This window comes from Galeopterus variegatus, unplaced genomic scaffold (assembly GCF_000696425.1).
Source record: "Galeopterus variegatus unplaced genomic scaffold, G_variegatus-3.0.2 Scaffold64, whole genome shotgun sequence".
Taxonomy (NCBI): Eukaryota; Metazoa; Chordata; class Mammalia; order Dermoptera; family Cynocephalidae; genus Galeopterus; species Galeopterus variegatus.
The window spans coordinates 704,167-721,910 of record NW_007726175.1 but is presented as its reverse complement, the minus strand read 5'-3'; the positions used below and the strand labels follow the sequence as shown (position 1 = coordinate 721,910).

The 17,744-nt window shown below is 34.1% G+C and overlaps 1 protein-coding gene across 2 annotated transcripts in view; it reads right to left on the bottom strand.

Moving 5' to 3' along the window:
• AGMO (alkylglycerol monooxygenase) overlaps positions 1-17,744 on the bottom strand; it is a 340,101-nt gene that overhangs the window by 148,589 nt on the left and 173,768 nt on the right. Inside the window, exons 11-12 of one of the 2 annotated variants that reach the window (XM_008576908.1) lie at positions 4,022-4,104; positions 3,399-3,504 (exon numbers count right to left, since the gene is read on the bottom strand). In XM_008576908.1, the coding sequence (XP_008575130.1) occupies positions 3,399-3,504; positions 4,022-4,104 (189 nt within the window). Of the gene's footprint in view, positions 1-3,398; positions 3,505-4,014; positions 4,105-17,744 lie in introns of both variants that reach the window. The other variant, XM_008576915.1, reaches the window with a different exon arrangement.

Here is a 17,744-nt window from a genome sequence, read left to right as displayed (position 1 = left end):
TATATATATATATATATATATATATATATATATATATTCATCAAAATATCAGATTGTACCCATAAGTATGTACAATTACAATGTATAAGTTGAAATAAAAAAGAATTGGTAGCTGGTTATAATTCTTAAAATGTTTAACTTTCAAAAGAAGTAGTAAAAAGAAAAGGCTACCTAACAGGTAAAAATGGTTATAGTAAAGTACTCTATTTTCTCTGCCATCTTCTTATTGACCCTCTGATCAGAGAAGACTTGCTCATTTTAAACCATTGGGAATTAGTGGTTTAATTTTTGATAATAATAATAATTCAGTAATAATAGTGATATGAACACATATAATAACTAGAATGTACTAAGTGCTTCCTATGTTCTCTTCTTTGTGGCATTTAATTTTTCAACCAAACCATGTGAAGTAGGTACTGTTATTACACAATTTTAAAGAAAAGTTATAGTGGCAAATTATAGGCAACGTCTGCTCCTGAAGAACTGGCCATGTGTGTTCCAAGATGGACAGAAAGAGGTTCTGGAAAAAGCAGATAAGCACCCTGAAAGATTTTACTGTGGTGTCCTCCCTTCCTTGAATCATAAACCAAAGATAATACAGAGGAAATATTCAAACTACTTGTATTTTCAAAACACTTTTGCAGTTAAGTTGATAAGACATTTTATTATAGCTCTTCATATATACCAGGCTACTTTTGCTATGTCTGTATTTGTCATCTAGAACCCTGGAGGTAGATGAGTATTGGTATCTTTTTATGTAGAAAATATTCCTTGATGATTAAGAGTCACGGTGTCAGACTGCTGAGTTTACATCCTGACTTGTATATTCAAATAAGTTATTTACACCCCTCAATTTTCTCATTGCAAAAATAATAAAAATAAGTACATCTTGAGTTTTGTATGAGAATTAAATAGAATAACGGAAATAAGGCACACAATAGAACACAATAAAAGCTCAATGCACATTAGCTCCTATTAAATCTATCATACAGGTGAACTACCAGAGGCACAGAGTCCAATGCCACAGACACAGTGAGTGTCATATTAATAATTAACAGCCATGACTTTTTGGTCAACATCATTCTTCTTCTACACTACTCATTCCAGTTGTCTCCAAACTTGACCTGTGGATCTCTAGGCAAACCAGGGAATTATTTCAAGAGATCCTTAACTTCAAATAAAATAATAATAACAACAATAATAGCATCTAATATTCATTAAGCACTAAACTATTTGTATCACTGTGCTAAATTCTTACTTATACCACCTTATTTAATCCTCAAACTCCTATTAGATGTTATTACTTCCTCGTTTTACAGATAAGGAAGCCAAGGCCAATAATAATATTTATAAATTAAATAATAATATTTAAATGGTCAAGTAACTGCCCAAGGATACACAGCTGGTAATTTCTCAGAGAATCAAATTCAGGCAATGTGGCTTCAAAGCTCAAGTCTTAACCATTCACTTTCACCTATTAATTAAATAAGTAAACTGACAATTTTTCACCACTAGAGTTCATCATACTCAAAAGTTGGACACACTACACTGCCCTACACCATCCTCTCTCATCAAAGAAACCAAAATGCAATGTGCTTTTGTAAGCATATACTCCCACATGTTTAAAACCATTGCTAAATAACATATATTCTCTATTTTCTTCTGGGGCATATAAGATAAACTACCACCATGAATCCAATATTGGGTTCATTAAATGGAATTATTGTCTCTCATGACTGTATTAGAATGTACTCCTCAGAGTGTAAAAATTCCATTTTATTTTATTTAAAATTTTCTTTTGGCATGTATATTTCCTAATTTCATTAAATATGTGCAATTTGTGATTCTCCATTTTGCTTTTAGATTATAATCTCACAAAACAGACTTTAAATATACAATATTTGAACTTTAATGGCTTTTTAAATGCAGAATGTATTAGATTAGATGATGTCCAATAGACAGACACTTAAATTTTATGCTTCATTGTTTAAATCCACATCTTTAAAAAAATATTAAATATACTTCCATGGCTCAAAAATGTTTAAGTTACCAAAAAATATTAACTTAATGAAGAATCTCCCCCCTCTTTCTTTTAGCCAACGAATTCACCCTCCCCTCCCCAAAGCAACCATGTGTTAGGCTCTTCTTTACCTCTTAGATATATTTATACATACAACAAAATACATTTATACACTTATATACATATATCTCCCCCTCCCCATTTTAATACTCATATGCATTGTATGGTAGCATACTTCACATGGCATTCTATATCATGTTTTATTATCATTATGTATGCAATTGAGATTGCTCCATATTGGAACTAAAGAGGTCCCTGTTTTTATTTTATAGATGCCTATTTTATTTTATGAATAAATCATAATCTTTAAGCAGTCCTCCATTAATGGCCACTAGATTTTTTAGAATCTTATGCCATTATAAATGATGTTGCAATGAATAATAATGTATACACATCTATTCACACGTGGGCATATCACTTCTGTGGCATAAATTCTTAGAAGTGGAATGCTGGATCAAAGGGTATGTGTATTTGTAATTTTGATAGATATGATCAAATCTCTTCCAAAGAGATTATTTCAATTATAATCATTACTAAATCAGGAAAGTGTCTACATTAGTTTTTTCCATTAAAGCTGTAGGGGATGTTAGTATTTATGTTTCATGCTTAGATAAAGTCACGCATTGCACATTCCAGTGATTTTAGAAGGTTGCTCAGCACCAAAGTTGAACAACATAACCCTTAATTTTAAAAATTGATACCCTGTCTATTAAAGCACTAATGATGAGAAAAAAGATTTTGTTAGCAGTTGCTTAGACTCTGAAATAATAAATATATACCCAAAAGTTCAATGTAGTTCTTGGAAGATAAGTTTCAATCTTCAGAGAAGATCATATAATAACATATTTTTCAGTTGTAGAAAAATCTCATTGACCTCGATGATTTTATTTCTATAAGTTGATTACTTTTTGCAGGTAATTAACAAGGAATCTTAATCACAATTTTTACTTTAAAAACTTAAAAAAAAAATCAAACATCAGAGTCTCTGTCTGCAATAACTTTTTGTAAAATCATTTCTATCACTTCTTGAGTACCTACTATGTGGCCTGATTTATTTATAAGTGTTATGCAACATAATTTATCCAACAAATTGTGAGGTTAATGTTATCAATCCAAATTTAGGGAGCTGAAAATTGAGGCTCAGCATTATAAATTAGTGCAAAGTGACACAACTAACAAGTCCTGGTTAGTAAGTGAATAGGTAAAAATTTCTCACAAGTACTAGTCACAAATTAAGTAGAGAGAAAACATTGTTGAATGAATTAATTAAATATAGAAGTATAATTCCTGCTTTAGATACCTAAAGCAAATGTCTTACCTCAAAAGTAAACGATAAAGAAGGGACAAGAGGTTTCAGGTGACCAAATCTATATAGGATTAGGAACATCAAGCAACGAATAGTTTCCACAATAGCTGCCTTTTGTCTGAAATAAAATGTCATTAACATGCATTAGCTTTAAATATGCTCTTTACATATTTACATGTTATAATGAATATACTGATAAACTTTTAATTTTCAAGAAATAAATAGTATTTTAAAACATTTAAGAAGCATGTCTTTTATTAAACTAAGAAAAAATTCATCTTTTTAAAGAAAATCTATTCTTTATCAATTTATTGTTTAGTTTGAGCATTGATGAGTTAAGTTGAAGTTTATTTTTAACTAATAACTAAATGTTAGACAAATAAATGTCTTGGGTTTAAAGTAAGAGACTCCCCTCATTGACCCAAAACCTTTTCTATTTCATTCATTGAAAAATGACTTGTTGGGAGAATTGATATAGTTTACTCTAAAATAATGAAGAGTTAAATGCAAAGGTTTCATATTTATTTTAAAAGCCACACTATAAAGTTACATAATCTACTAATACTTTACTGCTCTACAGAAAATTCTTAAATTGTGCAAAGGAGAAAAAAAAAAAGAAACATTTCACTTCTTGCCTTTGATCCAGAAGAAATCCAATTGAGGTCAAGGTCAGGATAATGAAGCACACCCTCAGAAGAAGAGTTACGTGCGATAGTACCTGTCAAACAAACACAGAAATGAGTGGATCCTTAGAAGAGTTATTAGAAGGAATATTAGGAGTTAAAGCTGACAAGAAAACAGCCCCAATTTTATTTTCTATTACACCATTTGTCACTGATTCTTTTAAAACATGTTGACTACAGAGAGGACATTCTGGTTTTTGTAATGTGGTTGTGTTTAGTTAGTTTGTTGGACACTTGGAGAATGAATTAAACCATCCCATGATGGTCTTTGCTTAAAATGTTCTTTCTAAAAATCCTTCTTTAAAGTTTTGACTTTCATGATTTTTTGAAGCACATTGGCCCCACCTATGGAGAAATCACTCACATTTCTACATTCCAACAGCTAATTTTAATCACACCAATTCATCATGGTTTCAAATCTAAAGCTTTTTTAATACAACAATTATTTAAAGGAAAATATGTTTATGAATGCAAATATATACATGAAAGAGATTACACATGATCATATCTGATGAAATTGTATATTCATATGTACATGTCAAAGTTATCTTTTGAATTATTGTAACAAAACAACATATTTTTCTGTCAGAGTTAAGAATTAATTACTCATTTAGTTTACATGTCAAAATTTAATAATAATATTCATTGACCATCTGCTATTTTTACAGCTTCCACATGTTTCTTACAAATTCTTTTCATATTCCCAACAACCTTGCAAAATATGTATTATTATATCTGCTTTACATATTGAAAAAAAATGGAGATCAAAAAGGATTATATAACTTTTCCATCATCACACAAAATAAATAATGCCTCTGAAACTCATGCTTCTGGGGCCTGCCTGACCCCAAAGCATGACAATGGTAGAATACAAATGAACGACAGATTTAAAGGGGTCAGTGACAGAGATCTAAGTTGAAGTTACCTAGCCAAGTTTTAAAGCCAGATGAATATTGCTTCAGATGAAAAGTGGATCTGTAAACTCAACGGGTTGAATACACTCTTCCTGAAGACTTCCCTACTCACTGATGGTGCTTCAGTTTCACCTTGGCAATATCAGTGGTGTGATACAATAGAGTGGATAAAATAGTGACCAAAACATTATGCAAACATTCTCTTTCCTTTTTTTTTTTTTTTCCCTGAAATAACTTCAGGTAATTTCAGCTAATTATTAGCTTACATCCTGACTTACAACTAAATTGCATTTGCCCAAAGTTATTAACAATAAGCAAAAGCCACCAGATGCAATTGCTGCTCACAGCAGTACCTTAGCTTTGTGCCACCTTATAAACCATCCCTATGTCTCATGGCCAACTTCCTGGAATGGTAGCCAGAATTGTCAAGGCATTTTAGTATCTCCAAAGCAATAGCTTAGTGGAACAGTACTGCTGAGTGATCACAAATCTGAATAAAATGTGTCAGAATGTTTAGAAATATGAGGACAACAGTGATTATCAAATAAAGGATGTGGAGCTCAGTGGAAAGTAGAATGTCTTAGCGGACAGCCAGAGAGTGCTGTTTGGGGAAGTCAGCAGTAGCTGCTTTGGGGCAGTGAGGCAAAAAATACAAGAAAAACATTTTCTTGGTGGTACAAGCAACTAAGGTGTGTTGAATTAACTAATATTTAATGAAGAGAAACATTTTGCCTTTAAAGAAAAATGATTCTCTCACTGGGTTGCTTCATTTTGATATTTGGGTGAAAATTCACACGGAAGGGAGAAATGGTCTGAACCACAAAAATATAGAACAATTGCAAATACTCTATAAAAACAGAATTTGGAGTTATGCCAATCTATCAGCCATATAGCCATGAGCAAAAGAGTTAACATGTCTAAGGCTTGGAATAAAATTTGAAAAAATATATGAGGTTGGCAAGGACTGTAACAAGCACTTAGAAGAGTGCTTGGCACAAAGGAAAAAGTCAATTAATGGTCATGATTAGTATTGTTGTTACTATGTTCAAGCACTTAGGCTAATCTTAATTACAATAAGATAAAGAAGTGAGAAGTATCAATAAAAGGTCTACTTAGCCCTTCCAAGTATTATATATTTGGTTGTGGTTAGGAAATGTATGATCCCTGGACAAAAGGCAGAAGTCCTCTTTCCCATGTTGCTTCCTGACTACTGGAATCAGAGTGTCAACCAATTTAACATAGGAATCCAGCTACCTAGTCAACACTCCCACATGGCTAATAAGGATCTGAAAGTTAGCAGGTCTGAAACATGGCATTTGATTTCACAATCCCCACCACATGTGTTCATTTTCTTCATCTTAGGAAAGGGCACCTCCAGTTTTGCAATAGATCAAGACAAAAACCTGCAACTCCTCCTTGACTCTTTCTCTCACTGTCTACTTCTAATATATCAGATATATGTATTTAAAATATATCCAGAATAAAGGCATTTGTTACAAACAGCACAACTAATGTTCTCCCAAACATACACTTCACCAGTTGTTGAAATACCCTCCTAACTGGTCTTCCCACTCCTAAAAGTGCCTGTCCATGGATCAAAGCCCCACCCACCGTATGCAGAGTTGTCCTTTAAAGCATAAGTCAGTTCATGTCATGCATGTTCTAAATCCTGAAGGGGCTTCAAACCTCACTCAGAATAAAGCTCAAAGTCCTTACTCTGGTCTACACACACCATATTCCAATATCAGCACCTACTAATCTCTCTCTTTTTCAATCTTAATCCATATCAGAAATGTTACTGTTCTGGAACATGACAAACATCTTCCCACTCAAGTGTATTTCACCTACTATTCCTTTTGCTTGGAATGACTTCCTCCAGTGATCTTTGTGGCTCATTTCATTCAGGTCTCTATTCAGATATGCATCTCTGTCAATACTACATAAAACAGTACTCTGTTATTCTCTATAATCATTTTCTGTTTTACTCTTGTCTATATGACTTATCAATTCCATACACATACATTTGTTTGTGCATTGTCTATCTGTTTTTTGTCTGACTCCTTTCACTAGAATGTAAACTCCATGAAAGCTTTTATCTCTTTATTCATTGTTGTATTCCAAGTGCCTAGAACATTGCCTGGCACATAGCTAGTACCCAATATGTGTTCACTAAGTGAATGAATATTTTAAATATATGTTTTAATATTAAAACCTTTAATGGTAATAACTTTAAGTACATTTCAAATTAAATTAATCAATAATTAATACTCTAATATTAACTACTTAAATAAATATTTTAAATGTCTTAAATTTTTAAATAAATTTGATTTAATTTAATTATTTGATCAATAGTTTAATATTAAAATATTAAATGTTTCAAGATGTTTAATAATAATTTCTTTCTTTAATCCTTTATAGAACAGAATTGTCCTAAAAGTGTTTGAGTTTAAAGGAAATTAAGAGTACTAAAAAAGGGAATTCAGTGCGGAATATGTATGCTTCTCTAGAGAGTCCATTTTCCTATGGAACTACTAAGTATTTTCATATAGCCTCCTTTGAAAGGCTAATTAAGGCATATAATTAATTTATTTTCTCTAACTGCTACACATTTTTTTCATTCTACAAATATTTACTGAGTATGTGCTGAGCACTATGATAAATACGAGTTTGAGAGAGTGAGCAAGAAGGACAAAATCCCTGCCCTTGAATTCATACCATCTTTATCCCTGTGGATAGGACCATAGGTCAGCTACACTAGAGCAAAAGGTTGGGGGGGAGGATAGAATTTATAGGCTTTGACCACTGTAAATACTAGTCTCCTGTGTTTTCAACAATATGAGAAATCACATATAGCTTGTTAGTTTTTTTTATAATCGGAAAGTTTTTATTTTTCATTGGGTTTACTCCCATTTCATACCATCCACTGCTGGTGTACCTTTCACCTAAAATATCTCTGCCCTCAAGTGCTAAAATGGAATTATTCTAAATTAACCTTTGAGTGTATTATCAGTCCTTATCATGAAAAGCATACAAGGAAAGTCGTATTATAAAAAGCTTCATGAAGCTAGGAATTATTTTTCCTTCTTTAAAATTCTCTTTTAAATCCCAAGCTGTTTGGTAAGCCTTATTTACATAGGTTTTCCAGTGTGGTAATCATGGTCAAGAGTTGTAGCTCTGTGCATGCCTGAAGAACACTACTTTCCTGCAATAATTCTTTAAATAGATGAGAAAAACTACTCCAGAGGAGACAACTACACAAAAACTCCAGATTACATGTTGTATACAATGTTCCTTAAATAATCAATAAACACACAACACCATGATACAACTTATAATTCTATGCAGGTCTCAAAAATCTGTCTTGAAATAAGACTGCACTTTAAGAAAATTGTCAATATTGACTATCTTTTCTTTTCCCTCTAAATATTCAGAAGTCCCTAGGTGTCTACTATTGAAGCATACTAAAAGGAACATGATTAGAATGAACATTTTCTAGAATTTCAAAGAAGCAAACACAATAAATATATCAAAGATGAAACTATACCAGCTAAAAAATACAATGAATACATGATTCAGAAACATTGAATTGCCATGGAGTTAGTTGGTCTCTACAAAAATTTGTAAGAAATAAAAGCCAAAGATCCTATTTTAGAACTTCAAGTAAATGTTGAAATATTAGATATATTAGTTATATTTTCAACTATGACTCTATTCCACTAAAAAGATCAATGTGCACCTGACAAAAAAAAAAAAAAGTGACAGTTTTGCCCTCCCACCTGAAAAAAATAAACAATAAAAATGCATCTGAAGCCATTGTTTTCAAAATGTTGGACACCAGGTAACAAATGACAGTGATCTCAGAGAAACAGGATAAAAATAACATGATCTCTATCGCCCCAAATTACTGCCTTGAGAGTTCTAGGCTGAAGCACAGATAGAAACCAGAGGAGCCTTGTGGACTCCCTGAATTAAGGAGATGGAGCTAGGACTTAGGAGAAACTGAGGAGGCTATTGTATGGAAGACCAAATACAAAAGAGGAGAGAGTTGCACAGAGAGAACTCTATGAATCTGCGGAGGGCACCCATCAAGTCTTCAGTATATCAGCTCGTGCATGTGAATAAACTGATGCCAGAAAAGGATTAGACTTTACAATGCCCAGTGCATATATGGTGCTATCATCAGGCTAGAAAACCCATGGTACCCTGGGAATTGGGCAGAGAACATTGTAAGGGTTGTGCATTAATATTTAGTTCAAGACTGATCATCCTCAGCAATGAACTGCTGTAAAATTCTACAACAGTTTCTGGAAGATTCCCATATTGACATATTATCTTTCTTGAATGCTCACTAAGACTATCGGGGAGGTCAGTGAAGCCATTCTAAATAATTCACATTTGCCTCAAGATCTCATTAAAATCACTATACCAAATTTCTCTGTACTTTCAATAGGAAACTTTTATTTTTTCAGTGAGAAACAAGTAGAAATACAAACTATATTCCTTTCAATTACTTCCCAAAATACAAAATAAAAAGATATTAAAAGACAGTTTCAAATAGACAGACTTCTTTTTCATGTGGATTACTTTTAATAAGGAAATGTGACTCCAAAGAATTGTGCATTTAGACTTTGAGTTTCCAAAGTTGAACTAAAATGTTTAATTTTTTACATGTATTTAATAAATCAAATTAAAATGATGTCATAATTCAAATTATAAGCAGTTTGTGGTTGATTGTGTTTACTATACTGTAACTACTAAAGGAGCTGCCCGATACTAACCAAATCTGGGGACAGTACCAATGGTGTAAAGACACATTTAATTTCAAAGTTAATATTTTATTATTTGATGCATATGACAGTTTTAAATGAACAACTTCCCACTTTATTATTTATTTATTTTTTTAAAAGATGACCGATAAAGGGATCTCAACCCTTGACTTGGTGTTGTCAGCACCACACTCTCCCAAGTGAGCTAACCGGACATCCCTATATGGGATCCAAACCCGTGGCCTTGGTGTTATCAGCACCACACTCTCCCGAGTGAGCCACAGGCTGGCCCTTCCCCACTTTATTATTATATTTCAATGTAGTGTGCAAAAGTTCCAACATTTTTTGTTAAGATGCACAATGATCACTTTTCTTTTTTTAAATTTATTTTTTATTAGCAAGTTTCTTGTTACAAATCATACTTATTCTTTATGCCCCTTGTCCAATTTCTCCCCTTCCCCCTTCCCCTCCCTCCTTTCCCTTCCCCCTTTTCCTTCCCAGTGCCCTTCTACCTCCCCCTTTCTCCTCCTTCTTTCCCCTCCCCTTCTCCCTTCTAATAACCATAGATCTGTTCTCTCCATCTGATGGATCAACTGTTCCTCTGTTGGTTTGTGGCCTAGATGATCTGTCCAGTACTGAGACAGGTGTGGCCAAGTCCCCCACTCTTATCGTAAATCAGATACTTCTTCTGTTACTCTGGAATGTGTTTTGTGGAGAGAGAGGTTCTCTTTTTTTGTTGTTATTTTTGTTATTATTATTATTATTATTTGGTTTCTGCTGGTGCCTCTCCTTGTGTCAATGCAGGTGAGAGTCTGGCATGCCATCTGCATGGTGGCTGTGACTGCTGCTGTAGGAGACTGGCCACTTTTGTGGCAGCAATGACAATTGTGGTAGCTGTGATGGGCTACTTGCATGAAATGGTGTTTTTGGTGTGCTCTTTACCTGGCTACAGCTGGGTTTGGTTTCTCCCAGCTCCATGCCTTGGGACCCCAGCAGGGCCCCAGGGGAGCGGTGACAGCCTGCCTAGTCATATTTCAATGTAGTGTGTAAAAGTCATATTTCTCATTAGGATGCACAACGATCAGTTTTCTACATTGCTGGACTCTACGCTTATTAGAAGGAGACTTTTGCTAATATCTTTCCTTTACCATACATTTATTACATTCATCTCATGCCTTTAGGTAATAATTGATGCTCATTTTGGCTCAGATTTCATCCTCTTTTTTTTTTTCTTTTTCCACACGACCTTAGTTATCACCTAAAAACTTTAGGAAATTAAATGAAATCCCAAAGAACTAGGCTGAAAGTAAACCTTATACACTGGATGTTGATTTGAGAGGTGTCATATAGTACCTAAGCAAGATCTATTTTGCACAAGTAACACTTTCAGTTATGAGAGTAGAACTAAATATATTGATTTTTTCAGAGGCTTTATTAAAAAATGTCAACATGAAAATTTTAGTTACAAAATTGTAGTGCCCATAATGTTTTACAGAGCATGGCATCCAGGGAAATTTAAAACTGTAAAAATCTGTTTCCAAATTTATATGGGATACTCTCAGATGCCTTGTTAACTTGAAATATATCATCAGTCTGTGTTAAAACATATCTGTTGTAACGTTATTGCACATTCTATTATAAGACCTTATTAAATATTCAAACTGTTTTGTGTGTATCTATTATTTAAAGGATAACATTGCCTTTTCAATTTTAGTTTGGAGAACATGCTAGTGTAATCCATATTTTTATTTCAAACATGTATTCATGATATCACCCCATGAAGTGGACCCTGGCAGTTGAGGAATTGATATCCCAACCATTACTAAACCAAAATCATCAAAAATGTCTGTGAGTCATAGCATTAAACTAAACACTATATATTTAAATGTATAGTTTGCAAGTTTCAGTAAGAAAGGAATGTGCCTTTTACACCTTTATGGTGGCCATCAAATTGCTTTTTTGACTCCCAAAGTTGTTTATGCAGAATTGCACACATAAAACAAGTAAGTATTTATCTATTCTAGTATATGAATAAACGGAAAAGGGTGTGGGACCACAGCAGGGTCCCCAATTACAAGTCAGCCACAACTTTTCTGTGTGATTATTGGCTACAGTGAATCTGGGAAAAAATATTGCTGTTGGATTTTAACATCTTCGTATGCTTTTGGACATCCTGGAGACTAAAAAGGCACTGTAAAATTTTGCAAATAAGCAAACTTTCCTCCTAGTCACACAGCATGTTTTTAGCAAAGAAAAACATATGTGGGAAACAAGCAAACATACCTTTCAAAATTAATTTGTGTCAGGAATGAAGCTGTCTCCAACTCTAATTTCAATTTGAAAAGGGTTTCAACACTTGACATTTCTCTTTGTCAATATATATACATGAGTTTCTCATATAGTTTTTTATGACAGTAGAAAAACCTTGCATAAACCATGCTATAAGTCACATCTTTTAATAAACATGGTTCCTGTTATCAAGGAAACAATCACACATGTGCAGACATTCAAATCTCTTAGTGAACTTAATGTTAAGGACTTCTATTTCAAAATCAAAAATGGAGGCTCTAATAGATTAAAATGGGTAAATTTCCACTGTTGTTTCTACAGATTAGTATAATTTATCTAGGGATTTTGTTTAGTACAACTAAAAAAAATCAATAATGCAAACTGTACTCAACATTGGTCAGTATATCAAGAGTTGGAGATTGAGAAGTAGCTTTTCTTTTGGCCTCGTTCAACTATCTAAAGTCTATTAATGTATATACATTTTAGTCATATTTGGGCAAAAACATTAAGATAACGTATTAAACAAAGCAACCAGTGATTGGTTAATTAAATGTTTGAAGAGATGATCATGTCTTAGGTTAAGCAACCACTTTGGTAGTTCGATGTCTACATCTGTCTACATGGTTAAGAGTGATGTGGTTAATGCTGCTAGTATGAAAGCTTTGCCCCTGACCGAAAATTTTGTGTTCAATTTTTGTCCTTTTGGGAGCTAAAGGCAAACAAACTAGTACAATATGGAATTGGCTTAATCATTAGCTATAGAACATATAAGAGTGAATAAACAATAAGCAAGTATATATTCAACCATTATATTTTCAAGATATTTCTGGTCACGTTGTATCCTAGTTTCTATTTTCACTTCACAAAATAGAAACTAGAATATAAATTATTGCTTTCTGTTACAATTTGAAAAATGTATTACGTGTTTTCCTGCACATTTTTCTTTATTTTTTTAACTGTATTTGGGCAAAGAGCACATGCGAATTTATCTTTCAAAATTGGGGTCACTATAAGGAGGAATACTAACTTTGAATGCAAAAACAGAAATTCATATGGACGACACCAATCATTAAGGTCTTTAAATGATGCTAAAAATTGCAAATGGCTTTCTTCAATATATTATGCAGCAATCTCTGTAACAACTTTCTGTAAACATATTTTATTTAGCAGGACACACTATAGCTAAACACTATTGGTTGCCCAATCAGAAAATATCTCCAACTTATTTTTCACTAATACAGTGCTGATTTTGCCCAGGTCTAAATGAATAATGCTCAGGGGAAAAGTGAGCACTCTATCCTAAGGACATGAATTATGCTTAGTATAATTCACTCGTGGTTAATTCATGACCTGGTGTTAGTTATTGGTTCAGTGTGGGAATATACATTAGTCTTGATGATGAAAAGTGAAAGGAAATTTGTTGGGAAGAAATTCCTCCCCCCATTAAAAAGATCCCTTATAAGAATTTAACTTGCTGTCTTTGGCAGAGAGTGAGAACAGGATGCCTGGAGTTGCAGCAATTATCTTATAATGACAAAAGCCAGAGAATTATAGAGAAGACTTTTCGGAAGCTCTACATGTTTGAACTGCTGAACTAATCAATCCTGAAAACACTTGCCTCTAAATTTCCATTTATATTCAAGACACATTTAATTGAATATTCTGTTTGTTCGAGCATAAAACATCCGATGGATGCTCATACCATAGATACCTTAAGTAAAATGGTATGCTGTAGGCAGGTTTATATGTCACTATGCATTTTATAAGTGATTAAATGTTTTCAAATATTTTTTGAAAACAAGTTCAAATCATATATTCAAAAGTAAGAAGGATTTATGTAAATCTAATATTTGCATACTTGATTCTATTTACCTTTTTCTATGCTCTATCACCTCAATTTTTCTTTCAAAGCCGTCTTGTTTCTCCTCTCAGACCATGACAGAATCTGAACTGTGAAAAGCAAGTAGGAGAGAAGATTCTTGATAAAATTGCTTGATGTGTTGAATCCAGCACTGTATGAAGAAGCAATAGTCCTAAACTTTTCAGTTATGTGAGTCAATAAATTCACTGTGGGTTGAATTTCTGTCGCAATCAAAAAGTTCTGCCTGACATGCTCAGTAACCTATTGTAAGTAGACTTCTTTCTTATAATTCAGTATATAAAGCATATGTAGTATATGGAATTGTTATAGTGGAATTATTATAATGAGATTATTATACTGGTGACTAATTGCTTAAAATAACTCTACAGAATTTATATATTGAAATTATTAATAATAACCCTAAAATAGATCAATTTTCAGCACACATTATTTTTTAATTTCTATTACTCATGGGTTTTTTTTTTAATAGACAGACTGATGTCTATCAACAACACTCCTTGTTCTTTGTAGAAGGTAATTTATTCTTGCATAAATTCACTGATTGCTAATTCTATTTGTATTCATTAACATTTTGTCTGGATTCTTGCAGCTTTCTTTTTAGATTTTTATTGCAGTATTCTTCATATCTGAAGATGATTCTCTGACATTTCACTACTGTTTTAATCTATCATCTTTTACCACTGCATAATGAATAACTTTTAAAATTTTATTTATTTATTTATTACTATTATTATCATTTTACATTCTAAGATGTTGTGGAGCAGTTGAGGGGGAGGGAGAGAGTGGAAAGGGGAGAGGGATAGGGTTGGAGGAGGAGAAAGGAGGGAGGGAAAGGCATGGTCGAGGCCTGTGGCACTCCCATCATTCTGGCAGGGGATCCTGGGGGGCTTCTGACTGGGCTAGATGCGGACTTCGGAGGAGCATGGCTGAGGACCTCGGCCCTCCACCACCCCGGCTCAAGAACCCAGGGTGCTCTGGCTCTGTGGCCTGGTAGTCTTCACTGTGTTGGATACAGACGTTGGGGGAATGTAGCTGAGGCTCTCAGAACCCCTGCCTGGCTTGGGAGCCCAGGGGCTCTTCCTGTCCTTCTAGGTTTTATAGGTGTTCTTTGGTGATATGAGACCTTTACTGGTTAAAAGCAGAACTTTGTCTCTGATCTGTGGGGCTTTTGTTTTTCTTTCAAATCTGTGTTGGATTATTTGCTGTTCTCACCACCTAAACTCTGCACTGGAACTAATTTGTTGTCTTTTGTTTACTTCTGAAATGGGAGAAGTTCCTGTGGGAACCAGAACTTGAACCCTGTGGTTGAGCTAAATGCTGCTTTGCTGCTGATTCCCTGGGGAAGGCCTTTTGTGCAGCTCAGGTTTTAATTGTTGATCTTATACGCACTTCCAGGTCTTGCAAGGTCTGGTACACCTGGGTTGAATGGAAACTCTGGTTTAGGCCTGAATCTTTTCAGGAAACTGTACCCCTGCAGTTCTATATTCCTGACCAGTCTCCACTGAGTGTTCCTGTGCTGATTGGGGGGCGCAGATCGGCTGTCCATGCTGTGACCCAGTGTCCCCCTGGTGGGTCAGTCTCCCCCACTCCCTGTACTCCAATCCCTTCCCATGGGGCAGACCATGTGCTGTTCCCTTGCAATGACTCACCAGCCTCTGAGTGGCTCCTTTTTTCAGTTGTCAGTGGCCCCTTACTCCCATGTGGGTCCTTGGGAACCCTGTTAGTAGTCTTGCTGGCTGGGGGCCACCAAGGCCCTCTTCTACCCTGCAACCTCCAAGCAGCTTCATACAAAGGGCACATCTGTGGCCAGCTCTTGCTTCATGTGCTCAGCAGGGCCAGTCTTGAAGTGATTGGGGCTCGAAATGGTACAAGTGGTCCTTTCTTTCATTTTCTCTCATTGTGGCTTTTCCTGTCTTCATGCACTCTGTAGGTCTCTCCTCCTCTTCCCCTGAGCTCTAGCAGCCCCAGCTTGGCTGTCGTTGCTTTTAATAGTTGTAAATTGGTTGACTATGGGAAAGTGTGATGCTGGGTACCGTCTGTGCCACCATTTTAATCCTCTTCTCTCAATAATTTTTTGAATCTATCTTTTAGTGCATTGATTTTTCTCTTCACTGTTTTTAAACTGCTATTTAAGTCATTGACTTCTCTATGCCAGATATCATATTTTGTTTTCTAGAAGTTTGTTTTCAAACTGTGCTTCATAATATGATTCTTTTTCTTTTTTTTGGTATTTTTATAATTTTTTAATTTCTTCTTAATTTTATCATCTATTTCTTCAAACATTTTAAGTTTACTTTATTCATATTTTAATTACATTGATTTCCAATACCTACTCTGAGGGTTTGATTCTGTTTGATCTTTCTGCTGATGCTTCATCATGGTGACTTTCTCCTAGTATGTTTTTGTTATTTTTTAATTATGAGTTTATAATCCTTGGGATGTTATCTGTTGGAATACTCTAAGGCTCAGACTGATGGAGTTTGCCCTAGGAATGATTTGAATATGCTTCTTATAGGCACCTGAGATCTAATGTGAGACCACTTTAAATTATATTTTTCACTTAGATTTATCAAGATCATGGTTAATATATATTCCAGATCCACATCTGTGTGAGGGCTAGCTTGTAGCTAAAAATATTCAGATTGATTTCTGGGTTCCATATTCTGTTCCATTGGTCCATGTGTCTGTTTTTATGCCAGTACCATGCTGTTTTGGTTACTATATCTTTGCAGTATAACTTGAAGTCAGGTAATGTTATGCCTCTGGCTTTATTTATTTTTGCTCAGGATTACATGGGCTGCTATTCTGGATATTTTGTTGCTCCATATGAATGTTGGGATTGTTTTTACTATTTCCGTGGGGAATATTATTGATATTTTGATGGGGATTGCATTGAACCTATAGATTTGCTTTAGATAGTATGGACATTTTCACAATGTTAATTCTTCCAATTCAAGAGCATGGAATGTCTTTTTATCTTTTTGTGTCCTCTTTAATTTCTTTCAGCAGTGATTTGTAGTTCTCATTGTAGATATCTTTTGTCTCCTTGATTAAACTGATTCCTAGGTTTTTGGTTTGTTTGTTTGTTTGTTTGTTTTTGAGTGACTACCATAAATGGGCTTGCTTTCTTGATTTCTTTTTCTGCAAGTTTGTTGTTGAAGTACAAAAATGTTACTGATTGTTCAGTGTTGATTTTGTATCCTGCAATTTTACTGAAATTGTTTATCAACTCTAAGCTTTTTTTGTAGAATCTTTAGTTTTTGTATATATAGGATCATGTCCCACATACTTAAAGCCAACTGATCTTCAACAAAGGCACCAAGAACATACAATGGGAAAAAGACTGCCTCTTCAATAAGTGGTGCTGGGAAAACTGGACATCCATATACAGAAGAATGAAACCAGATCTGTACCTCTGGCCACATACCAAAATCAACTCAAAATGGATTAAAGATTTAAATAGAAGATGTGAAACTATAAAACTTCTTGAAGAAAACATATGGGAAACACTTCAGTATGTAGGACTGGTCAAAGACTTTATGAATAAGACCACAAAAGCATAGGCAACAAAAGAAAAAAAAAAACAACAAATGGTATTATCTCAAACTAAAAAGCTTCTACACAGCAAAGGAAACAATAAACAGAGCAAAAAGACAACCTATAGAATGGGAGAAAATATATGCAAACTAGGCATGCAACAAAGGGATTAATATCCAGAATATACAAAGAACTCAACTTAATAGTAAGAAAACAAGTAACCCAATTAAAAACTGGGCAAAGGAGCTAAATAGTCATTTCTCAAAGGAAGATATACAAATGGCCAA